Source organism: Stigmatopora argus, chromosome 10 (genome assembly GCF_051989625.1).
Source record: "Stigmatopora argus isolate UIUO_Sarg chromosome 10, RoL_Sarg_1.0, whole genome shotgun sequence".
Taxonomy (NCBI): domain Eukaryota; kingdom Metazoa; phylum Chordata; class Actinopteri; order Syngnathiformes; family Syngnathidae; genus Stigmatopora; species Stigmatopora argus.
The window spans coordinates 14,752,397-14,779,709 of record NC_135396.1 but is presented as its reverse complement, the minus strand read 5'-3'; the positions used below and the strand labels follow the sequence as shown (position 1 = coordinate 14,779,709).

The 27,313-nt window shown below is 38.2% G+C and overlaps 1 protein-coding gene and 1 long non-coding RNA gene across 2 annotated transcripts in view; one reads left to right on the top strand and one right to left on the bottom strand.

Moving 5' to 3' along the window:
* Window positions 1–592: 592 nt before the first annotated feature.
* clpb (ClpB family mitochondrial disaggregase) overlaps window positions 593–27,313 on the bottom strand; it is a 41,526-nt gene continuing 14,805 nt past the window's right edge. Inside the window, exons 5-16 of the mRNA XM_077611576.1 lie at window positions 27,060–27,188; window positions 20,107–20,204; window positions 18,996–19,110; window positions 13,295–13,372; window positions 11,795–11,850; window positions 11,394–11,438; window positions 10,217–10,378; window positions 8,629–8,785; window positions 6,887–6,960; window positions 6,698–6,817; window positions 4,377–4,481; window positions 593–1,684 (exon numbers count right to left, since the gene is read on the bottom strand). Of these exons, the coding sequence (XP_077467702.1) occupies window positions 1,487–1,684; window positions 4,377–4,481; window positions 6,698–6,817; window positions 6,887–6,960; window positions 8,629–8,785; window positions 10,217–10,378; window positions 11,394–11,438; window positions 11,795–11,850; window positions 13,295–13,372; window positions 18,996–19,110; window positions 20,107–20,204; window positions 27,060–27,188 (1,337 nt within the window). The 3' untranslated portion in view covers window positions 593–1,486. The remainder of the gene's footprint in view (window positions 1,685–4,376; window positions 4,482–6,697; window positions 6,818–6,886; window positions 6,961–8,628; window positions 8,786–10,216; window positions 10,379–11,393; window positions 11,439–11,794; window positions 11,851–13,294; window positions 13,373–18,995; window positions 19,111–20,106; window positions 20,205–27,059; window positions 27,189–27,313) is intronic.
* LOC144083599 (uncharacterized) lies at window positions 4,122–5,976 on the top strand. Its single transcript, XR_013303584.1, has 2 exons — window positions 4,122–5,635; window positions 5,735–5,976. It is a non-coding gene; the product is annotated as an uncharacterized LOC144083599 (long non-coding RNA).

Here is a 27,313-nt window from a genome sequence, read left to right as displayed (position 1 = left end):
AAATACACATTTCGATCTAATGCGGACGATGAATAAAGCACGACGACTCTATTACTATATACGACTATATTACAATACAGGTTCAAACTGATATGACAGGAGAGGCCATATAGATGTCCCGATGTTTCCCCCCAATGTTTTGCTGATACTGATCTGATAACAGCATTTTTTTATCCAGTAAAAAATTATGCAAAATTTAAGGTAATCATTAAATGACAAATAATATTTTAAATACTAAAGTGAGCCCTGGTGGTCACCTCCTCAAAAACTGCTGTTTACACGATGCCATGTTACCAGTATTAGTTTCTAGAAAGTAATTGCCCCACTCAGCAGACATGCTTACTACTGGATTAGATATGATTGTCTGAACAAATTTGATACTGTCAAAAATACGATGTGCCGTATATTCGTGAAAATACGTTATTCTATTATGTCAAGATCACAATAATCTTCTAATTTAGAATTAAAATATTAAAGAACTAACAAAAATTAAATACACTTCAGTTAAATACTTGTTACGTCTTTGGCGAAGTCGTGGCTTGGCAACGTGGAGTGGACACGAGTGCAGAGAAACAGGGAATGGACGAGGGAATGAGTGCTCAAACGTAACTTTAATAACTTAAACTGGAGCCAAAGAAAATAACAAAAGACTCGGCGTCAAATATTACACTCAAACCTGACACAGAAACACGGGGGGACTTGGAAACATGGAAACAAGGTATCGTAAATCAGACGGATGGAAACGAAAGGGAAGGGCATGCGAGGAGGGACAAACAAGGGTAAAAAGTGAACATACGCGCACACGTAACCTAACAACATAGTTTTTTTTGTAGTTAATTTTTCCAAGCCACTCAGAGCCGCAGTATAAGGGTGAAAGAGCCATATGCGGCTCAGTAGCCGCGGGTTGCCGACCCCTGCCTTAGAGGGATAGTGGTCACTACATCGGAACTTTATTCGATAATTAACATTAGCTTACCTTATTCACTGCCAGTCCAAGTCACATATTTTGGTTTGTGGTAGTTAGTAAAATTGGGAAATTTATATTGAAAACACCAATTGACGGGAGTCAATGTCCAATCCATTTTACTTGGGATGGAGCCATCGTTTGAGTTTTGAGAGGTCAATCAATTGGCTCTTGGGGCTCAAGTTTGAGACCCCTGTCCTAGAGGAATGTAAACCATAAAAAAAACCAGTTTGAGCATGAGAGGGTAAAAACGTCTGTCCCAATTAAAATGAAGTGAAATCCCAATAAGCCACTGGAATTATTTAGTTTGTGTTGTTAAAAAATGAAAAAAAACACTTGTTCAAAAGAAGGAAGAAATAAATTGGTTTCATGACTCCAATAGATAACATGATCATGTTGTATTTACTGATAACTTGTTTTGTAAAACAGGTCTCTAAGTGAGGGCACTCTTAAGTCAAAGCATCAGCGTGTATGTGCAGTGAAACAAGAGAGGTACTGCGAGTATGTGTGGTACTTTTGTGATCAGTGCTCAGGGCTGAGCGTAGGGCGGATATCCAACGTCTTGGCCGAACTGTCATCCCCGAGCACTTCCAAACGGAGGCCAGGTGAGTTGCGCCCTTCGCGGCCCTCCGACTGGACGGACAAGCGCAGCGTGCAGCCTTTGGGCAGCATTTCCTGCTCGTAAGCGGCAGCCAGCTGGTTGACCACACGCCGCTCCACCTAACGCACAGAGCAAACTGTCAGAATTTTGCATTTATGGGGAGATTTGGGCATTTTGGAGGTTAGCGCAACTCTATGGTTAAGAGGGTTACCTCTTAACCCTAACCCTAACCCTGACTAAAGCATGTCCAGACTTTAATGCATGCCATTGATGGCGAGAGACATCCAATTCATTTAACCTGGAAGACTGGATGCTCATGTTTCAGTGCCATTGACGACGCAAGACATCTTTAGACTGGGGAGAATGGGACGGCAAATGAATGCCCCTCTCAGTCTAAATCACATGTGTCAAAGTGGTGGCCCGGGGGCCAAATCTGGCCCGCCGCATCATTTTGTGTGGCCCGGGAAAGTAAATCATGAGTGCCGACTTTCTGTTTTAGGATTAAATTAAAATGAAGAGTATAGATGTATATTAAATTTCCTGATTTTCCCATTTTTAAATCAATAATTGTAAATTTTTAATCATTTTTTTCTTTGTTTTTAGTTCAAAATTCATTTAGTAAAATCTAAAATATAAAAAAAGGTAAAATAAACATTGTTTTAGATCTATAAAAAATTTGAATATTCAGGGATTTTTATCCAGTTCTTTTAATCCATTTATATAAAAAAATCTAAATATTATATCTAAAATGGTCCAGCCCACGTGAAATCAAGTTGACGTTAAAGCGGCCCGCGAACCAACCCGAGTCTGAGACTAATGTTGTCATAGTATTTTAGAGAGAAGAGAAAGTATTACAAGAAAAAAATACTTTCACAAGAGTGAAACAAATGTATTACAAAATACAGATGCTCCCCTACTTACGAACGGGTTAGGTTCCGAGCGATTGTTCATAAGTTGAATTTGTTTGTAAGTTGATTCAGTGCTATATTTTGTATTATAATTTATGTTTAAGGCCTATATAAGTATATTGAAGGTTTATATAAGTGCATTTGTATGTTTAAGGCTTGTATAAGTAACACGCATTGGTTTGTACCGATTTTTTTTTTTAAATAAAATGGAGAGAATATGTACAGTACTGTATATATATATACATATATATATATATATATATATATATATATATATAGAGAGAGAGAGAGAGAGAGAGAGAGAGAGAGAGAGAGAGAGATTTATGTATTAGAAACTGGCCGAAAGAAGCGATCTAACGACGATTGCACAGTTTTCTTCTTTTTGTCATCATAAATGATGCGGTAGCACTGTATGGCATCATTCAATTGATTTGCAAACTTTGTGCAACGTTCAATATTTGGGTCCTGCTGCTCGATCTTTCTGTTTATAAATGGTACTGACGGTCGAACGATTCAAGTTGTATGCCCGTGCAACGCTCACCACTTTCTGACGCGCATCAAGCTTCGTTATTATTGCCACTCGTTTCAAATGAAATGGCTTGCCTCTTCCTTGCAACTCCCTCAATAGAAGCCTTTCGCTTTTTACCAACCATATTAAATAATGGATGCACGAGATATTTAATGATACAAATGAAAAAGGTTCTTTGCGCACTGGAGATACGTTCACGCACTTCTGCATTGCAACGAAGAAGGTAGATCATCTAAGATGGTGGGTGAGCTGAGCCCTCACAGCGCCAGGCGTATTAGCGGCGGAAAGCACTACTCGGAAAAAATACAAAATCGAACTTACGAAAATTTTTTGACATAAACGCAATTTGCAGACATGTTCGTATGTACCGTTGTTCGTAAGTCGTATGTTCGTAAGTAGGGGAGCGTCTGTATCACCCTTGAGAAAATGGGAAGATTTAATGTAATTTTATGGAGAATGAAATTTCAAGACAGCGAAAAAAGAGCAAATTTCATGTTCATTTTAGGATTTTTTTAGTGAAAAATGACAATGTGGTAATTTTATTTATATATTTTAAAAATTTGATTATAGATTCTAAAAAAAAAAGTTTTTTTTCCCCCACATAAAAAGTAATTCATGAAACATTTACGAAAAGAAATGCATCCATAAATTAAGTATTTTTTCCCCAGATAAAAAGTAATTAATGAAACATTTACGAAAAGAAATGCATCCATAAATTTTCCTAAAATTAAATCAAATGTTTAAATTGGTCATTTTAAGATAAGTGATAAAAAAGTGTTTGAATTTTTCACATTTATATATTTAATTATTACACTCAAATAATGGGGGTCTCAAACTAAAAATAAATATTGAATTTTCAATTAAAAAATGAAATAACTGAATTTTCAGGAAAAAATGCATTATGTTAATAGTATAGTAAATAATTGGGAAAACACAATAAACACCCCATAAGAATGGAAAAAAATAAGAAAAAAAAACATTTCAAAAATAAAATAAAAAAATAAGAAATCGTGTGTATTTTGCTCTGGAAATTTTATAATTCTCTTTATTTGCCTGAAAGAGCTTAACTTTTTAGCTACCGTTGACAGCAATAGACACCCACTCCATTTTAACCAGGTGCTCCTGGAGACAATCGATTTTCCCAATTGAAACAGATTGGACGCCATAAGTACGCATTTTAAATATAATTTCCCTCTTTTACTTACTACCATCATATGCCACCCTGTAGCTGTTCACACGCTTAATTTTGGACCAATAAAAAAATTGTCTCCTTAAAATTAAGATTAGGATAAATACATCAAAATATTTGGAAAAATGCTGCAAATGTCTTTTATAGTAGGGGAAGCAAAAAGTAAAAAATCTGTGTATGCGCACCTCATGTTTAATGGAGCGTGCGCCGTAATGCAGGTTGTAGCCGTCAGCCAACAGGTCCAGGACGGGGCGATCCCACTGAAGAGTGATGTCGTGGCGCTGCTTGGCCTATTTAATGAAAGTGCGTAAACGAAAGAAAGGTCAGCTGGGACGGGAGTGTGAAATAAACACACTATGACAAGAACGACTAAGGCATACGACGCTCGGCAGCATTTCTGCCGCTCTAAACTACACTTCCCTAATGCATTTTTATCAAACGCTAATCAATAGTAATGATCAGGACTGCTTATTAGCGACACGCTAACCATGGCACTCAATGAGGAGGCGCTAATGTAACCAGAGATGGAAACAACACAGCGCTTTATCGGAATTCAAATAATTGGACATATTTAGAGCACTTGAACAATATGACGATATTAAAAACAGGAGCTGCGATATCATGTCACACATTGTCATCATGTTTTGATTGATGTTGTTGTCCATCAGGACATCAGCTGTAATATTAATAATTAAATATTGATAAAGACTCCACATTTTAAACACTGTAATCATATTATAATGAACAGTGCTTATTATATTGATCCGTGTATGTGTGCAAGACTGCTGGTGGGCGAGGCCTCTTCCTCTTTCAGTTAAGGGGTATCAAACTCATCTTTCATGGACACCACATTGTTGTTTTTTAGCACCTTTGATTGTCCCTTATGTGAGCCAACTTGGGCAGCCACAATCAATCAATCAATCAATCAATCGGTTAATCAATCAACAGGTATTTAAATGAATCGACAACTATTTTTATACTTAATCGTTAAGAGACTTTTGGGATATAAAAGTCCTCTTTATGGAGGCTCTTAAAACATTCTTTTTTTTAAAATTTCTATTATTTTTTTTGTAAAGAAAAGGAATAACTGTTAATATTCTTTTTCCCATCTCATCTCATTTTCTGAACTGCTTTATCTTCACTAGGGTCACGGGGCTAGAGGCGGGAGACACCCTGAAATGTTGGCCAGCCAATCGCAGAGCACAAGGAGACAGACAACCATACACGCTCACACTCAATTTAGTGTGTCCAGGCAGCCTACCATGCATGTCTTTGGAATGGGGGAGGAAACCGGAGTACCCGGAGAAAACCCACGCAGTCCCAGGGAGAACATACAAACTCCATACAGTTGGACCGACCTGGATTTGAATCCAGATCCCCCACTGTGAGGCCGACGCGCTAACCACTCATCTGCCGGGCCGCCCGGAATATTCTTTTAATTGAGGTAAAAAGTTCAAATGCAAAAATAGATTTTCATTAGTATTTATTTTTCAGTTTTCAGCCCATGTTTTCTATTTATTCATTAATATAAAATCTTCCATAGCGCTCATCCTCGAAAGGGTTGCTGGAGCCTAACCCAACTGTCTTCAGGTGAAAGGCAGACTACACCCTAGACTGGTCGCCAGTCAGTCAAAGGGTACACAGAGAGACAGACAACCACTCACACTTCCACCGAGTGGGAATCGAACTCAGACTGCCCGCACCAAATGTAGGCGGATTAACCACTGGGTGGTTTGATATAAATTATGTATTGCAATTAAAAATGAAACTGTAAATATTCTCCTATTATTTTTTGCTTGTTTTTATTTTTTTAAATTCAGTTTTCATTAAATGTTTTCTATATATTTAGAGTTTTTAAAAACCAAGCGCTGGTCAAATAAAAAAGGTAACAGTCAATATGCTCTCATTATTTGTGGTTTTTATTTTGTATTTATTTATTTTAGTTATGTTGTATATATAGTGTGCATGTTGTAGGTTTATTCATTAACAATTTAGTAATTAAAAATAAGAGAAAAACGTAGATTCAATGTAGATTTCTTTTCATTTATATATATATAAATAAACAAATAAATAAACAAATATATATATATCAGCAACATGCTTATTTATTTATATATTTATTCATGTATTTATTTATTAACTTACTTATTACCTATCTATTTATGTCTAAAATGCCTTTCCTAATTCTGCATCCTCACCCTCTTACTACTGTGACAACGAAATTTCCCGAATACGGGATGAATAAAGTTATCCAATCCAATCCAATCCAAAAAAATGAAATAACAGAAAAGCATAGTTTCTATTTAGAGAATTAAACCATGATGAATGCATTTAATTTAAAATTTTCAAAAGAAAACCCTTTTTATTTTATTTATATTTATTTTGGTGGGCCACACAAAATGATGTGGTGGGCCACATCTGGCATGGATATGCAAACATTATAACGGCATCACCGTTGTGATCTGGCGCAATCCAATGCCGGTTGATTTGACGTGTTGCTGCATACCTTCTTAGCCCAAAAGCTCAGCTCCTTGCTAACCAGCTGGAGCAACTCAGAGTGACAGAATGGCAGAAAGTAGACAATTTCATTGATCCGACCCAAGAACTCGTCCCTTCGGAAATGCGCCTGAGAAGAAAGTTCAAGGTTGAAGGGGAGTACTTTTTTTTTAGACTCAAATGCTATCGAGTGACTTACCTTCAGAATGGGTCGGATGACCGAATCCTTAAACTGTTTGGAAATTTTGATGTCGCCACTTTTCTGTACATCCTCTGAGGGAACCCACAACATAAATCAAATATTATATATATAGTGGTACCTCGACATACGAGTGCCCCGACATACGAGCAATTTGAGATCCAAGTAAAATTTCGGGCAAATATTTATCTTGAGATACGAGACAAATTTTGATATATGAGCATACAGCGGACGCGAGAAGATGCTCATAAGAACATCATAGGCATTGTCTTTCTGGTCACAACTCCCTCGTGTAATGTCTCTATGAGCACTGGGGGGAGCATTGCATTTTTTTCAGTGTTTTTTTCCCCGTTAGACAGTGCGAATGGCGGATTGATCGCTAATACGAGAGGAGTATATACAACTTCTCGTTGGCAATTGGTCGTGCGTTATCCTATTGTGAGGACATTTGTGTGCATCATTTTCGGAATATTTTGAAGGGAATACAAAAGCAAACAACCCTCGACAGGTTGAATCTGATAGCAAATAGAGCCAACCCAGGAGAAGAAAGGTATTAAAAATTAAAACAAAATTAAAATTAAGTTTAGTGTAAGGTTAGATTAAATTTATTTTTGAGTGTGTCTGCATCGTAATCCAAGTTCATTTAAATTTGTTTATGTCATGTTACGAGTGCGTTGCCGTGCAAAAAGTCCCCCCCTCTCTCTGTCCGTCTCTTTCCCCTCTGCAAAATCCATCAAATTTTAATAATATTAAACACATTTTAGTGCTATTAAACCACTAGTTATTTGTTACTTTGTTAATAGATGGCGAATTAGAACAAATACAATTGTTTTTCCAATCCAATATCCTGTTTTGGTGAACGCTTTTTTTTTGTTTTTAGTTCATTTCTATGGGAAACGTTCATTTGAGTTAGGAGTAAATCGACATACGAGCTTAGTCCCGGAACGAATTAAGCTCGTATCTCGAGGTACCACTGTATATGTGTATATTCTGAGTAAAGCATTGTGGATGGTGAGGCAATTGGAAGTCCATGTACCACCACCATATTCAAATTCAATTACATTTATTGTCAGATTGGTTGTCATTAATGGACATAGATCCAATCTGTCATAGTTCAAATAGATTGGTTGTCCATTGTTGTCAACAATCGTGAAACATGCATTTTTGTGGCATACCAATTCTTGGCTATCGTGCTGGCCAGAATATTTTCAGAGACTGCAGTATGAATAAGTCAAGGTGTGCAAATTAATTATTTTGATAGTTAGTCTGAAACAAGATAATTTGTAGTCATTGTCACACGTAGGTATTGACAGAGATGTACTAATAATATTTTTGATTGGTTGTCCGAGTCACAGAATATTTAGAATCCTCAATACCTAGTAAATTGAGTAGGGGGCGGGGGGACGTGTGCAAATTTATTATTTCCAATGTATTTTTGTTCTGCAATTTTTATTGATTTATAAAAATGTACGGATTTTTTTCTTTTTATTTATTAATGCAATATCTTTCCACGTCTGGATTATTTTGTTGCTTGTAGTCCTTAACTAAAATTGGTAGTCAAATTCATTTCATCTGGGAAGGCTAGCACTGTGTGATCATGTTTGACTGTGATCGATGGCGAGAGACGATTTCACTGGGGGCTCGCAGCGATCGCCCGATTCGGATCCTCTGAAAATGACCTAATTGGATCCGATTTAGGCTTATGAAATCAGATCGGGGACAGCCCGAGATAATTTTCTCACCAAGATTATCTGACAACTTCCTGCGGGTGACCTCCTCCGCTTCCTGCCTGAGCTGCAGTCCATGCTGTGCAATCTCGTCACTTGCAACGTTAGACGTCATTATGAACATTGCGTCTTTACACTCGATGGTCTTCCCCTTGCCGTCTGTAAGACGACCCTGAGTGCAAAAACACTCGTCAGATTTTCTTATCGGCCATGCGAAAAATAGCAATTTCGGCCCTAATGTAATTACAACACGTAGAAAAGGATTTATTTGGCACTTACCGTATTTTCACGACTTTAAGGCGCACTGCATCATAAGGCGCACCCTCAATGAATGACATTTTTTTTCTTCATATATAAAGCACACTGGATTATAAAGCGCCCTGTCTATTTGGGAGAAAATTTAAGACTTTTAAGTGCGCCTTATAGTCGTGAAAATACAGTGTTTATTTTAACTTACTTTTTGTACCATTTCATAGTAATTCCACCTAAAACATTTTTTTCTGACTTAGAAAAACACTTTTACTAGGATAAAGTGTAATTGCACATTCAGGGGTTAGACACACAGAGCCAAAATTTGAAACTGTGAGAGTCAAAGAGCCACAACTTGAGTCGGAAGTAGCATAATAAAATCCAACCTGCCAAATTCTTTTTCACATATAATTTATTATTTGATTTTCATGGGCCTTGATGAATTTGAGTGTGTTTTAAGAGGGAATAAAAATAAGAGAAACATGAAACGAGGCAAAGAGCCAGCCACAGTACAGTAACACCTCAACATACAGTGTCCCGACATACGACCAATTTGAGATACGAGTAAAATTTTGAGCAAATATTTACCTTGAGATATGAGACAAATTGTGTGGCAAACGCGAGAGGCTGCTTTTGAGAACAACACTGTCTTTCTGGTCGCAACTCCCTCGTATAAATGTCTCTACAGAGCGATGTTGTTCTCCTAACCAACCTCTTGCATACTCGGCCACCCGTCGACCGCATCGGAAACCATCTGGCATGCTTGTATCTCAAACTTGTCTCATATCTCAAGGCAAAAATTTCCTCGTATCTCAAATTTGTGTCATATCTCAAGGCAAAAATTTCCTCGTATCGCAAATTTCTCGTATTTTGGGACTCGTATGTCAAGGTATTACTGTACCCATTTATGCTAATAAGCCGCTTGAGTGTTTTTTTCCAGCGAAAACATGCGGAATATTGGCAACATTTCATCTGTTTTTCTTTTGGTTATCTAATTTAACAGTACAATGTCATTTGCAAACATAAACAACAAAAATAATTATAAACAGAAATTATACTATTTACAGTCGCGGTAGAAAATGGAGGGGAGGTGGGCGAAACGTTTTGATTCCTGGGGGGGCCCCAGCGAAAGAAACTGCTTTAATTGGAGAATTGGGTTCAAATCTATGGTCTTCTCTCATTTTAAAATCACTTGGTGTTGTACTTTTGCTTTGTTGTTCTGTCTAATCACCCTCTTGCTAATGCCTCAATGACATTTCCCAAATACGGGATGAATAAAGTTATCCAATCCAATCCAATTACACAGCATATTGAAGTTAAACTGAAAATAACGTGGTCTAACGTTTGCACGAACCTCGTCAAAGAGTTGCAGCATGATGGTTAGCACGTCGGGGTGAGCCTTGTCCACTTCGTCAAAGAGGACAACAGCGTTAGGACACGCCCTTAGCAGCTTGGTCAGCTGGCCTCCTTCCTCGTGGCCAACGTATCCTGGTGGCGAGCCAATGAACTTCGCTACCTGTGGGTGAATGAACGGTATGAGGTCTTGTCGGCAAATGAAGGGCACCCATTTATTTATTTTCTATAGCTCATCCTGTTCAGTATCAAAAGTGTGCTGGAGACCATCCCAGAATGGTTGCCAGCCAATTGCAGGACACCTATAGATTAACAAGCAGAAATTCTGGAGCAGGCATAATTCTACTTCCTTCAACGCCAAAGATCTTTGTTAAGGTGAGACGATAAGTCAATTAGGACCTGTGCATCGAATCAAATCACGCCAGACTTTGTTATATCAGAAACTACCTTGTCTTTCAAAGACTTGTATTATCATGAAATTAGTGCTTTACACCAATCCATTTGAATTGCTGCATTAAAAAGTTGATGATCGATGTGGAAAAAGCCCATCAATAGTCATCTTTTAGATATGACATCTTATTGAAAAGAATGGTTTTCATTCAAATGTATGAAATGTTTGAGCAACTGAACTGCAAAGATAAAATAGGCTTTATATTTTGTACTTCTTTGGTTGAAACGAAACTGTTAATTCTGTATTTACTTTGTTAAATCGATTGGAGGCCGTTCAATTGATTCAAATTGAAGCGCGGGAGATTTTAATACCGTAAAAATCACCAAAACAATCAATGTCGTCATAAAATCGATTATTCATGCACCTAAAATTAACAATAATGCAATCTTCCCTGCATTAAAATTGCTTTTTATTATGTAATGCTTTAGGTGAAATTAAGCTTATTGTGTTATATATGTACATAATGTTGTATTGGATCAATTAAAGAACTTTAAATTGAACCAAATCAAATTGTAATTTTGGTAAATATTGTATTGGTATCCAAAAAATGTACAGCGTATGGTATTGTCACAAATTTGGTGATTAACACTGAACCTCAATTCACTGGCTACTATATGCATGCATGTGCCCATTTTAAGAGAAAATCCATGAAAATATTTGATTGATCGATTCATTTGATCTATTTGGTATTTTTTATATAGATATAAAGAGTAAAAATGCAACTCACCTCATGTTTTTCTTGGAACTCGGACATATCCATCCGGATGAACCCCTGTAATTGCATTCGTTCAAAGTCAGAACAACTTGCTTTGTGTGGTTCCTTACTGAATACATGGCTGTTATTCAAATGCTACTCATTTACACCTATTGATTTATAACTAAACTGTAGTATTTTATATTACAGAAATAAACAAACAAAAATAATCTAACAGATTATTTTATAGATTAGAATAGTCCAAATTGGCCCTTGAATCTTTCAATTTTTCTCAACACGGATTTAGGGGGAAAAAAAGTTTGGACACATGTACATTCACCAGATATTACAGCTACAAAACATAATGAGATCAAATATTCCCATTAGATTATAATAATAGTTGTATCTATTACGTTACGTGTGTGTAACATCACCTTTTTGACATCCTTGTGCATATATCGTGCCACCTGTTTGGCCAACTCTGTTTTTCCTGCAACACAGCAGTAAAATAAAAAGTTCACCTAATTACTCACCCAACCACATTTAAATACATGAATGTATTTTATATTACTAAACATGTCTATATCAAAATAGATTTCGGAATCCTAAAAATAGAGCTATAAATCCACATAGAAGTCTAAGTGTAAGCCTAAATTTCACTGGCGACCTCTAAAACAGATTTCAATCATCTCTAGAAGGCCACTTTATGATTGTCTGGAAAATATTCAGCATATAAATGCTCATACTAGATATTGATGTCTTGTGTTTGGTATGCAGATGCATGTGCGGGTGTGTGTGTGAGTCTTGTTGCTGTGTTTAATATTGATGTCTCCCGGCCACTGTTTGTCGCTGAGGGCAACCGAGAATATGAACAGTCTGGGTCCCCATCTATCTCTGGCCTACCATTTCACTGTCTTGCACTTTTCTAGCAATCACTCCATCCCATAATGTCACACACAATATTTCTTCCCAACACATTGCACTACCCTTTCTCTCGTAACAAGCTACTGCAGTAGCTAAAGTCTTATTTCAGACTTCCCGTCATAATGTACAACAAAAATAATACACTGGTGAAGGTCAGTCAGACATTTTTTTTGGTTGTGATTCAAAAGTAGGTGCACTATGGCTAACTCTTAATAGATTTTATTTTTAATCTCTTTCAGTCAGACATGTTTTTGGTTGTGATTCAAATGTGGGTGCACTATGGCTAATTCTTAATAGATTTTATTTTTAATCTCTTTCTGTGTGGTAGCTCATGTCTGACATAAAAAACATAGACGAGCTAGTTTCAAAACTGCTTAGTTCATAACTCAGAAACATCTACAAACTCAAATTCAATTTACGTACCGCTTATCCTCACAAGGGTGCTGGAGCCTTTTTTCATTATTGAAAAAACATCTAACAAGATTCATTCTCGACTATGAAGCATGACAAAAAGTAATTTTATTTTCTTTAAAATAAGAAAATCTCTAAGTAGCTGCTTTTCAAAACTTATTGGAAAAATTATAGGAGTTTTCATATTCTCCCCGGGCTTGCGTGGGTTTTCTCCGGGTCCTCCGGGTTCTTCCCACATCCAAAAAACATGCACGGTAGGCTTCTTAACCACTTTTTAGTAATATGTTTCGATGGTAAAATCCAAAGTAATTTCTTTTGATATATCCATTTTATAAATGAGTTTGAGCTTTCAAAAATCAAATCATTTTTTCTGTTTTCCCAATATATTTTGCCATGAGAAAGATTTGTTTCATTATGTAGTTATTATGTTGTCCTTAGGCGCTGAAAATACAAAAATATATTTAAAGCCCATTGTGTCTCCAACAAATTTCGAGAAGGTAAAAGATTTATTGATTATGTTAAAATGACCACTCTTGTAAACCTGTCTTCTTATGGGAACAAACTAGCAGTGGGGTAGTGTAATGGAAGAGGTGATTTACCAATTCCTGAGGAGCCGAGGAAGAGGAACACGAGTGGGTGCTCTTCATCGTACCAACCGTTCTCCTTTCTTCTGATAGCTAGAAAGCGAATGAGAGCGATACAGACAAAGACAGAAAAGAAGGCTATTATCGGAAACATTTGCATGTGTTGACTTTACGCTCATTCGACCTGAGTTAACCCACGGCGGCTGGTATCCCAGAAACTTTGATGAAGGGGAGCTGGGACAAGGATGAGATGGGTCAGATGCATTTGGGTGAAAAATCAAGGAGAGAGAAAGAAGAGGAGAAAACCGAGCGAGAAAGCAAGACGAGAGCCCTCCAGAAATCTACCCACAATGCCTCTCCTTCCCCCACACAGTCAGTGGGGCCATTAGCCAGCAGTAATTGCGTTACCCTCCCTGGCGCGGCCATGGCAAAATCAGTTTAGCATGGATCGCAGCCTCACACACACGTTTGCTTAAAGAGGAGTGCCCACCCAACCCTGCCATCACCCCAGCAACCACACTTGCGCGTACACAAAGGCGGGATGATGAGCTGCACGGCAAACAAGTCAAGAGTGAATCTGCTGTGGTTTCCGACTCTCAAATTTAGGTTGTGTTCACTTTGCAGCTCTTGAGGCTCAAATCGGATTTTTGGCAGCCACAAAGTGGGAACGGCCCACCGTGTGGATGCCACTGAAGTCAATAGGTAGCGACCCTTTTTAAATCATCGGCTGCCATTGACGGCGATAGATGTCCATTCCATTTAGCAGAGAAAATGATTTGAGACATGAAATATAAACTATAATTAAAAATGAACTTAATTAAATATACATGCTATATGACAGGTACTAGTGTTATAAAGTAGCCACAATATTGTATAACGTCTGTGAGTTATTGGCAACCAAATAAGTTAAAAGTGAATTTAAAACCTTAAAACATAATCATTCATATATACATGTTTAATTATTATAAGTAGCTTCAATGTAGTCATGACTTACAATGTTCTCATACTATGATTTAAAATGGATTGAATTTCTATGACTGACAATGCCAGCCATGAGTTTGTTGTTCTGGAGTGAAAGCTGCTGAACAAGTGAGGAGAAATAGAAAAAGTGTCACAGCTATGTATGTTTGTTGAACTACAGATAGGTGACATTGTATTGTAAGAGGCTTGACAATTTCCAGCATACTAAGGCAGCATTACATCTTCATGTGGCCTTTTTTTCAGTTAAACTATGAAAAAAGGGCAATTTATAATCTGGAAAACACTCTTATAAAAACTCAATGGCAATTAATGACTAATAAACAAGAAACGGGTTGGCAGCGATCATTTATCGCCGTCAATGGCAGTCAAAGAAATTTGACAAGGATAGTCTATTTTTTAACCATTCGAGACCTCGAACCTATTTTGTTGGAGTATTTTGGCATTACAGTGCTCCAGGAAAGTGCTCAAAACAGCGTATTCATCAACCACACAAATAAAACAAATAAATTAATTCATAATGCAATAATTACAATGTTAAAAGATCAAGAAAATGACAGACGCAGTACACCAAGGCACTAATGTACCTTAAAATCAGGCGCGCATTATGTATGAAAATAAAATTGCCGTTTATGGTGTGCCTTATTGTCCTAAAAATACAGTGATGCTTAGGTGTCAAACTGGTGGCTCGGGGGCCAGTTCCGCCCCACCACATCATTTCGTGTGATCTGTGAAAGCAGATTATCGGACTCAATTTCATCTAACTTGCTAATATGCCAAAAGCTTGGAAAATGGACTGAAGCCATGGATCAAACACAATTTAACAGTTTTGTAAACGGATTGCTAACGGATTGCTAGCGGATTGCCAACATTGTAGTTCGGGCAGGCAGCGTCGCACGAGTTACGTGACGATTTGGAATGAATTGTAGATGGCGCTATAATAGCGAGGAGAATCAAAGGCTTGGGAATGATGCATGTCACGAGTTACAATGGATTGTGGAAAACTGGGCACAAGTGTCAGCCAGCACTGTTGTTCGTATATAACAGAGCGTACCTTTGACCTAAATAAAGCATTATCAAACTTAGTTTTGGTCGTGCTGTCTTAAAAAAAACACGCTAATGCCAAGCCTAACATACGCTAGCATAACATAGGTACGCCAGCGACTAGCATAACATAGGTATGGAAGTGGCTAGTATAACATAGGTACGCTAGCGGCTAGCATAACATAGGTACGCTAGTGGCTAGCATAACATACACTAGCCTAGTGTCATGATAGCGCCCTATCGGACGAGGCGTCCAATGTATTGACAAAAAACAGAAAATATACTCGCAAATGAGACTGCGCCCTTTCACACGGTGTGTTTTATAGGTGTGACAATACGGTATTTACTTATTATTATAAATCAGTTAGTTCTGTTTGCACTGCCCATGAGAACCACTGTCATGTTTTCTTCATTTTCCATACCGTGCATCCTTGAAAAGGGTTGCGGGGGATTCTGGAGCCTAACCCAGCTGACTTCGGGCGAAAGGCAGACTACACCCGAGACTGGTCGCCAGTCAGCTGTAGGGCACACAGTCTTGATTTCTATTTTGTTGTATTTCTTACCAAATGACACATAATTTTGTGCGGCCCAAGTCAAGTTTCTACCCGTGACACCCTCCACCCCGCAAACGAAAAAAATCACGGGTCTTTTCAAACCGCAGGAAAAATCAATGAGATTTGAATTACTTTAAGATGGACTTGCCATCCACCTGCTTTAGTCGCTTATAACTGCTCTAGAGTCGCACACGAATATCGGGTGAAACCACGCCCAATGAGGAGTCGAGGATATATACTGCGCACAGCGCTTTCAGCCAACCTACAGACATATTTCACTAAAATCACATTATGAAACACTTCCTGCTCACTTGTTTGAGCCGCTAGTAAGCTGCGGTAAGATCGAGTGTCGCTTACTTCCTGCGCGAGTGTTAAAGTCACCAACAATAGCTGGTCTTTGTCAAGAAGTGATACTTGGCAGGGGTGGAAAGATGATGATGATGGAGGAAAAGATGGAGCGATGCAGGGAAGAAAACATATAATGGGAGGAAGAGCGAGATAAAGAGTGCTGATGGAGATAAGCAGGCAGAGAGAGAGCTAGGCCGAGAAACAAGCGTGTGTCAGAGATGGTCGCCAGGATGAAACGTGACAAGCACCGTCTGTGTTATCAATGGCTGCGTGAATGACGGCGTAACCTTCTGCGCGTGTTTTAGCTGATTGAGAGCGACTTTGACAGAAGGACGCATTGACATTTCTCAGAGGAGCCTGACAAGAACACAGAAAGGAACGAGGCACAAAACAAATGAGCTGGAGCACACAGAGAAGTGTGTATTGGGCAGGTCTGGTCGGCCCTAACATGATTAGAGTGGGATGATTCTCTTCAATAACTCTTAGCCCTGAGAGCTAAACCTGGATCAATTCTACCTCCTTCCTGTGTGTTTGTGTATTTGTACTTTGATGCGTGTGTGTCTTGCTTCAGGACTTCTATGTAATAGGAAGTATAAGGCCACCCACCCAAGTTTTCTTTGTCAGACATAATGGAGAAATGAGTCAATGCATCAATTTATTGATAGAGTAAAATGTTTTTTTGTTCATTTAATGCAATATTGAGGTCCTGGTTACCCCCCAAAACTATCTATTTCCTATCCGCATTAAGTGTGGTTTATTTATCAGCTCTGCTTTAATAAACATAATTTGATATGTAGGCTAGGCTGAATCTCACTGGTCATCATCCAAATGCTTTGGATTGAGTAAATGTACCAGAAAAGTGGGAAATCTGGTTCCAATGTCCTCAACAAATTTCATTTATTTTCTTCACAGTGTATTTATTTTTATTTTACTAAACTACTTTTGTTATCCTCCGTTTTGCTTTTATTGCATTGAGCAGAATTGCTAATATTTCTTTATTTGGAGGGAGAAAATCTTAAAATAATTGAAAACAATCTAAACGTGACCAATTTCATTTGAACACATAGTTGAGGTATCGGATCGGGCGATATACTGTAATTTGGACTGGTGAAAAAAATGTTACAATGTATTTTTTTTTTTTACAGTTATACCAAACATTAGCTACACACAGGAAATCAAATGAGATCCATTGTGAGAGCTGTGTCAAGCATTGGGTATTAATTCATTAAACAATAGTATCTTCGTGCTTGAGGTTTTAAATTAAATAATCAGAGATGCATTGTTAGGTGTGTCAAGTATTAGCTATTAATTCATTAGGAAATAATATCTTCAGGTTTGTGATTTTAGATTAGCTGTGTTGTAAAAAACACTGCATCATAGTGAGAACGCAACCAACATTTTAAAAACACCGCAATCTTGCTTAATATTTCCAACTCGACATTTGTAGCAAAGATGTGCTTACATCTGCTCGACTTTCATCCCGGTGGCTCTCTCACTGTCCCTGTGTGTGTGTATTGGTGACTTTAATACATCTCTGGGATCAATAAGCTGCTCCCTTATCAATCTGACTGCGTCTTGTATGGCTTTCAGGACAATTTGCCATGATAACAGAGACCATTTATCACCTTCCCAAAGAGCCAGGATTCACTCTTCCAACACAAAGCAAAGCCTGCAACTACACATGATCTGGCCTGTGTAAAATATTTTTTACACAACTGAGATCATATGTTTTTTAGCATTTGACATTTCTTAACATTTAGCCCAGAGATAAACACCTATTTTGCTCTGCAGTTTATTATGTAGCTCATGTAGGTTTCACGTCTTCCTATTAAAGTTGACAGTTTTTGCTTCCACCCTTGGGAGATAGTTGATTAGCTTGCAAAATCTAAACGGAAACAGTTGGATCATAAAAATAACACATAGCCTCTCTTTGACACATGCACACAGAAGTACATGCACACACACACGGATCAATACTAGGCCTCTCTGGATGCCTGGTGTAATATCAGCTCTTTACTGTCTGCTGTGTTATTGTGCTCTAACTCATCCCCCCTCCTCTTTGCAATAATCACCGCCTGCACTGTCAATGTTCCCATGGTCCATAAAAGCATCTTTGGATTAGGTTGGTATGGAAGAACTAATCCCCATCAAATCAGGCATAATATTTTAAAATGAATTACAAGAGGAAGCGAGTAAAATCTCGTTTTCTTAAAAGAAACAAAAACTTTACTTTACAGAAAGCATCGTGGACAGATTTCACAATCATTTTGTCCATGCTTTGTTTCTGCCCACCAGCTATCATTTAGCTCTGACCTTGCGTGTATCACAACAATGATGGAAAGATGAAGGTACAATGGAGGTGATGTGGAAGTGAACGTAGAAAAGCCAGAAGGGGGATGGAGAAGGAGTGGTTATGATGGAGATGGAGGATAGAGGAGAGAAAAGCCAAATGGAGAAAGGATGGGGGAGTCTGTAGTATGTCTCCTCTCTCGGTAATCGCGTTAACTGGCGGCTCCGAGCCTGGCCTCCTTCAGCTGTCCCACACACAGATACACACAGCACCTGTGTACTATGTCTGACAGACAGCACATTCATCACAATTAACCAATTACGGTATCCACCAGGCTGTCTGAACCCGCCTACTGCTTGAGGACATCCAGGCAGGCAAAAAAAAAGAGAACAAACCAAACAAAGAGAACACAGTGCATGACAGCAAGTGTTTGAAAAGTGTTAATATACAAATAATGCTCCATATCAATAACCAGTTGTGTGTCTGTGATCCGTACAGTTACCTGAAGCTACAGTATTGATGGCCCCTTCCTGTCCAATGATGTGCTCCTTCAGCCTCCTCTCCAGGGGAAACCTCCTTCTTTCCTCCGCCTCCCGCCGAGCCTGCGCCTCCTGGAACTAAATAGAGTAAAAAATACTGTTGAGTTCATCTGCCTATTTGAACATTGTTATAACCACTCTAAGAAATGGTGTTATTACTTTCCAGAGTGCCCAGTGATGGTAGGTTCTCCATTGGGTAACAGTTTGATGAAATTTGAGTTTGACTTTTATGTTGATTAAAACTAAAATGATTATGCTGATTCTCGAAAATCTGTCAGCTTTTTTCTAGCATGCCAAGTATTTATTCTCAGCTTCCCTACTTACTGGGTGTTGTTAGCACTGGCACAAAATTATAATAAAGCATCCTTATCATTTATAAAAACATCACTTTTATATTACCATTCAAACGTGATTATTTGATAATTTATTCTATTTTATTATTTGACCATTGTTTTATGTTCAGATAACACTGATCTCATACTTACCTATTTATCTTTTTGACACCATTAAGAATAATAAAAAGTAGTCCAGCCAATCAACATTATGTAAAAATGATACCAAAATTGGTCCACAAGCATGTGACAAAGGGAGTCAAATTTCAAATGAGGGACATAAATAAGTTTGGCACACTTGCTCTAAACCTTGTGTGTCTTATAATAATGTTGAATGTCACATTTTAAATTGGACAATCAGTCATTAAAGTAAGAGATACATGTGGGAACTGCCCAATATAGATTGGTGAAAAGCAAAGCAAGAGCAAATTTTATAGTGTCAATAGCGACAATGTATAGTGTATTCTGTATTGATTTTTCACATTATAACTCTTGAACAGGTTTTAACCCCAGTTAACCTCTACCAGCTTTCACATCACTGGTATTCCACAGCAGCTGTCACTCATCCTAAGACCTCCTGAAGAGTGTTTGTGTGTGAGGACGCGTGATGCATGTCAATGAAACAGATGAGCTGACCAGGAAACAGACATTTGTACATATCCAAGCAAATGTTCTAATTATCTGCACATTCTGCCCAGCTGCACTAGATTAGCATGTGTGTCTGAAAACGAGTGTGTCTTACCTTGCCCTCCCACTCCTGCAAAAGTGTGCCCACTTCACCTTCTTTGGCATAGGCTCGAGCAGTGTGTCCCAAACCATTGGCCTGTAGAGGGTTTGCACCTGTACACAAACAAACCAATACAAGTTAGGACTGTGTGGTAACCTCAGTCTCAGTCTGCAGAAGGTCCCCACCTTGTGGACTTTCTGTATGTGGCTCCAGTTTTTTTACCTAGGTCTACAATGTCTTGTGTGTCTTGTGTCTGTCTTGCTACTGCAACCAAGAAATTTCCCAAATACGGGATGAAATAAAGTTCTAATCTAATCTAAATTTAAAAAGGCATTTAAATATACCCATCAACTTTCTCAAGGCCAGCAGCGGGTTCAGAAATAAAAAGTGAGCTAAGGGGTCACACAGGTTAAGGGGTCGCAGAGGCTAACTGCAGTGAAGCAGACGGGCCATGCAATGACCTAACGGGGGGCTTCATATCTGTCACGTGTGCATGTGACACACTGTTGCAAACATCCGAACACGATCGTTACACAGCAGGTTTTGTTGTAGTTGGGGGTTCAGCCTCATATAAAGAACAGACGTGTGCATGGGAGCAGGGGAAGAGATTGATAGAAATGAAGAGGTGGGTATAAATGACATCATGTGATGACACAGCATGTGTCAAATGTGCCAGTGTCAATGACACCAACTCAGAAGGGCCTTCCCCAATTAAAGGAAACACTCAACACAAAAATTTGAAACAAAATATCATCGGATTTAGGAGACGAAACCGAAAAACCGAAACTGAAATTCATGTCGTCAGTAAATTGTTGGTTAATTTGTTTATAAACTGCTGTGTAAATTTGTAGGGCCATCAAATGGTTTGCTGCTTGGTCGACCTGATTTCCATTTTGTCATAGTTTAACAGTAAATAGCTTGTAAGACTAACAAGCTAAATTAGTAATTCATGAAGATGCTGTTGTTCGAATCTTCTTTGTGGAATGGAATATACAAGAAAATGTTTTTGATCCCTTAAAGCCCAATTTGAAAAAAAATATTGCTGGCCGTCTGGTGCCCGTAGTTGGCTGGGAGAGGCTCCAGCACGGCTGTGATCCTTGTGAGGATAAGCGGTATGGAAAATGAATGAATGAATTCTCATACCTTTATTACAATTCAAATCAGTTATGTACCCAAATAAAAAGTAGACTACAAACCTGAATTAAATGCTTAGTGAGAATGTTATCAAAAAAATATTTGGAAGAGCCGATCATACGCTAATTAGAAAAGGTACAGCCCTAGATGACATGCTTAAGTAAAATTCCCAATTAATAGTACACCAAAGCACATGGGGCAGCAGTAGTAATCAGATGAGTAAGCGAGACTCAAACATTCTTAGTGCACAATCAATACAGATGGCGCGCAGTCCTGTTTGTCTGAGCATCAAACACAGAGACTAATAATGACATCGATAAAGCCCTAAAAATTGTGACCTGCTCATGAGTCTATTGATTTTAACAATAATACCCTGGCACAACTCACCAAAAACATGAGGGAGGAAAGCAATAAAGTGGGTGCGCATGCACACTAAAATGCACACACGCGTGTGCGCACACACCCACAACATAATAAATAGCATCATTTAGTGCTTTAATATCAGGACAACGCTCTGGGCCATAGCACTTTATAACTGAATCAACACTAACGACACATACGAGCGCACTGCAGCTCTACAGTCAAACACACACACTTGCATACACAGGATCCCTTCATTAGGAGTGCTTTAGTTATGCCTATTAGGGGGCCTACCCCTTTCCCATTTCCTCCGCCTTCTATTTCACAGCAGCTGGCAGGAGAGAGCCCCTGCTGGTCTTTGTGCATGCATTGGTGTGTGCGTTTCTGGGCACGTGTGCCTGCTTTGGCCGATTAAGAAGTGCCTCATGGCCACAGGACTGATGTGGAGCCTGGGGAACATCTAAGAGCCTCTGCAGGTAGGGAGAGGGACTTGTGGGGTGCGGGGGGCCTGAGGCGGAAGCCAGGAGACCGTGATGGATGGAGATGTAAGTGCAGGGCCGACTAAGGCCAAAAGAGCAAACCCAAGGCTACAAGGGTAGGGTGGACTCACACTAACACAGGGGAAATAAAAAAGGTATAGGACACACACAAAGTATACATACAGTGCATGATGGCACACACGCAGAAATGTCCCAATGCTGTGATTTTATAACTTTATTTGGCGTGTGACGGTATGACAAAGAGGGAAGTGAGAAAAGAAAGATTATAAAACTTGCTTTCTAAGTAAGAATAAATATCTGAATTTGACACAAAGCAGTGTTAATGTGTTGTTGCAAACATTAAAAAAACAAGCATATATTTTAAACATCATAATCATTACGGAAAAAAAATCAGTTTAATTTTTGGTGAAACCAAGCCCCCGCTCAGTTGTCAACTGTCAATCAAACGCCACTATATCTAGCTACTCCCTTATGCCTACACATTCCTCCATGTTTGAGCTGCACAAATACTACTGCTAAAAGCCTAAAGTGGTAGGAAGCTAACCTATCAGGTCATTGCAGGCTCAACAGTCAGTCAAAAATGTATGAACTTTAACAAACCCTAAAAACACCTCAAAAATATTTCCTTATTTCAAGTCTAAGCAAGACTGGAAACTTGAAAGTTTCTCTTTTGCAGCTTGCTAGTCTGGGTAACCATTTTTTTTACAGTCCAATTTCTAAAAGATGGATTGAAGTAACAGACAATGCAAAACCTTTTAAGCAGCTAAAAAGGGGACTGTCAGGCCTCTTTCCAACTTTCTAAACTTTTATTTTGCTCAAATTCTGAGATGCTGGGAAATCTCTTTTTTCTGGTTGCCTCAACTCCATGCAAAAGAATTGCCCAGTTTCAAAATGAACCCTTCCATTGTCATCCAGAAAACAAATGAAAGCAACTGAACACCAAAATGTAATACAAAGTCAAAATAAAAGAATAAGTATAAAGGTATTTTTAGAAATATTTTGAACATAATTTTTACTCTACAGTTGTTCAAGTTAAACATTTGTGTCTTATTTTATGGTGTGCATTGTTGAAATGTCAGCACCAAATAAATATCAAATACAGAAAATATTTGAGTAATTGAGCATTATGAATTCATTAAAAAAATCTTAATCAAATATAATATAAATAAAATATTTAGGGTGTCCTGTTGGGCGAGTGGTAAGCGCATCGGCCTCATAGTTCTGGGTTCGATCCCAGGCGATTGGCTGAACACCAATTCTGGGTGTCCCCCTTCTCGCGCCCAAAGTCAGCTGGGATAGGCTCCAGCACTCCCTGCGTCCCCGAGGATAAGCGGTTCAGAGAATGAATTATGAGTTTCCATTTTTGACCTCAATTTCTCATGCTATTTTATTAAACATTTGGTTGTGTTCAATATCTTACAACCAAGACATCGTATCATAATACTGACAAGGACAAAACAAGGAGATAATTTTTTTTTTTTTTTTTATATCGCAACAGAGCAGCAAGTCCATAACAACTTCTGAGGCATATGAACTTAACGTCTGAGGATGCACTTCACATAAAGCCCGCTCACCTGTGATATTTGTGTTAAAAATTGTAAACGCAAAACCTGTGAGTGTATGAGAAAACAGGAGGTGAGCAAAATCTGTTTTACAGGCAGAAAGACAGAAAGTTTGGAATGAAGAGTAAAAGTCTAGGCAGAGAGAACGTAAAAAACAAGAATTGTAAACATTGCAAGTGTTAATTTTTACTTTCAAATGACTGTTTGCTTGAGTTTGATTATTTTTTTAGAGTCTTAATTTTTGGCTGCAAATTGTTTGATGCCGAAAAGTAAGTTTAATTAAATCTACTTTTTTAATTTTATTTTTTACACCAATCGGATTCCATATGCACCCCTGAAGTCTATCTATCTCGAAGGTGAGGTAATGAAGCCTTTGACAGTTTCTTAGCTATTATTCCTGAATCTGTACTGGAGCAGAAACCAGAAAAGTGAAGTTTTTAAGAAATTTGAAGGCAAATTTGGAATGACTCCGGACATAGTTCTCAGTTCTTGTACTATTAGCAATTGTCTTTGAAAATATATATACCACATTTAGAAACCAAATTCACTTTACAAGCTCTTTTAAAAAAACTAAAAATGGGCAGTATAGTGCTTATAGCAACGAGCGATGTCAAGATATTTATTGGTCATGATAGTGGCGCCAACTAAGCAATGGTGGGTCCACTGCAAAGTAAGACCCACTCTGCCTTAATCTAATTGCATCCAAAACAAATGTCTTGGCATTGTGAAAGTTCTTAACTTTTTTTTTCCAATTCAAAAATGCTTCTAAGGGAATGCATCTATCTGATCGAGTTACACAGGGTGATTTGTTTAAGTGTGCTCGTAGGGGCAGGGGTGAGATTGGACGGGCGGATTTGAATGCACCATCCATCATGACGATAAACAAGATATTAATAATTGTGATGGTGTAGTGACGTTATTTGAGGAAAAAAGTGTTACAGGCAGTAAAGGGAAAAATAAAACCACAAATATTTTACTGCTAAATTAATAAAATCTCATGAATACACACACATTTACACCCCTAAAATGGAGATTTGGGTGCACAAAGACATTTTGTGCCTGCACACATACACAAAAGACACACTTCCTGTGAGTGTGGTGTTACCCCAAGGGCATGTTCTATGCAGAGGTCACAGTTCAACTAGGCCTGGCTTGTTTAAGAGCTCCTCGCTTGGAAACTGAGGGGGATATTTTGCCTCCAGGGTCTATGAATGTATGTGTGTGTGTCAACGACAGGTGCGAGTGTGACGGGGGTGAAAAAGAACGTAGTATTAACAAGTGATCAATTTCAAATGAGCTTTGTATTACTCAGGAACATACGCGGGTAAGTGGTGGTACATTGACAATGTTTGTAGGATGCAGAGACAATATCTGAAATGAATTAAAACTGACGAACTTCTAAAATGGAATGGAGAGAAAATAAATGACCAGAAGTATAATTTAAAGAAAGCACTCAAGTTGAACATGTAATGCATATGTTAAAATGTTCAGTATTTCTTTTAGCTGTATTGGCCCTTTTCTCACATTAAGCAGAAAAGCAAAACGCACGAGTTATTGAACCCATTAATCGACTAACATTTTAAATGACATCCATTTGTGAGAGCGTCCTGGTTGAGATTTAACAATTGGGAGTTACTTTTGATCAGTTGTTGGGTTAGGTCAAGTTCTCATTCTCAGGAGGAAATTCATTGGTAGTTTCATTCAATAAGTGATGAAACACAGATAAACTCTGTGTAGTGCGATCGGCCCTGACACATATCTCCATAGAGTTTGTCACAAAAGAGTATATCCACATATCAATCATTAAGGGCTAATTTCACGATGAAAGCTCGTTTTCATCGCACAAGGAACATGGCAACTGCTGTTTCTTTTCTTGTACAAATATACTTTTGTACAAGGACACGACATTGTCAAGACAATTGCCAAATTCAATGGCTCTGACCATGTTCCATCAATGTCCTGGCCCTATTGTTGTAAACTGCCCTCATCAGTTTTGGTGCGTTGTCCTTCTATGCCTTTAATATTATCCGCCGTGACACTCTTCTATGGTGAAATATCACTTCAGCTTCGGCGCTGAGTGCCACCCAATTCAGCGCTGAAGAAGAAGCGGTGCCCTGACTTCTGCCATTTTCCTCCCGTCTTCCGCTTGCGAGTTTCAGTGTGAATTTTGACATTTTTAATAACCAATTTTTATTTGGATACTTATTATAAAAAAATGCAATCTACTGAAGCTTCGAAGTGGTGAAGTTACTGGGTGATGGTGTCGAAACAACTGTTGAGATTAGACCTGGGCGATAACGATAATTATGGTCAAACCATTTTTGTCAACAAAAATAATAAAATCCTTCGATAAATTTAAATTGCAAATACACCACCCGAACACCGCAAAGAAGGGGTGCGCTGATGCGACGTGAACGCTAGTGCCAAACCAACATTCAGTAGACGAAGAAAATGGTATGGAACAAACAGCTATTTTTAGCATGGTTAGTTGTAGAGCGGCTAACAAAGAGCATGAAAGCAAAAGGACTATTACACAGCCTAAATGAGCAATTATGAGATGCAGGACAACACCGAGCTGACCCACCAAAAGGTCCAAGTGAAGTCTCCCTGTCATTTGCTTTCTTTTTAAATACCTCTTGAATACATGTGCAAAAATAGCAGCCTTATCGAAACATTGCTTAACCCATTTAACACACTGTCCTCATTTGAGGCCAGCCTGTAATTCTTTTCTTGATATCAAGGAGTCTTACCATGTTATGCAACTGTTATAAAAATGTTGCAAAAATCAAAAACGTGTTAAGTTCTAATCTAAATGGGTTAAGTTCATCCAACTTAAAAAGATATATAAATTAAATGGGCGTGTGTGATAAATTTACAATGTTTCTTTGTGGAAGGCTGAAAACAGTCTTCTTGCCAATGGCGATGATGTCTTCAGTTGATTATTTTATTTATTTCATATTTAGCATCCTTCGTTCATCATATATTGCACAGCAGGGTTTTATTATCCATTACTTTTCATCGTTTAAGGAGGGAGTAGTCTTATCTTTATTGCACAACAGAACAACAAAAATACTTTTTAAAATCATAATATTTTATATTCTCTTTTCTTATGAAGTAAATAACGTAGTTACTGTTGTAATTGTATAACGAGGAAAGTAATTTACTTATTCACAGAATTTTGAAGCTTCAAATATAAAAGAAAAAATATGTGGTTGGCATCGTGATAATTATTGACAGACTGATTTTTTTATTTTTTATTTTTTTATCGTAATAACCATTTTTGTCATATTGCCCAGGCCTAGTTGGGATGCTATGATAGTGGCACATAAATATGATGACCCCCCCTCCCTTTCACATTGTGTTACATGTTATACAATTCAATGTACTCCTAATATTTGTAGTTGTGACATACCAAACTCGAGCAGCATGCGGACAGTGCGTGGGTCATCTGACAGTGTGGCGTAGTGAAGTGCTGAACAGCCACGGAAACCAGCCCTGCTGCTCAACCTGCTGCTGAACTCATCCTCTCTGGACACTAAGACTGTAGGAAGGGAAAGAAAGCCCAACATTACATTATATCTGAAATTGCAAGTCTAGAATAGTTTTAATGAGAAACTAATAAGAAGACTATCTTAGATCTTATCAATCTAAAAGAACTCTTTGAAA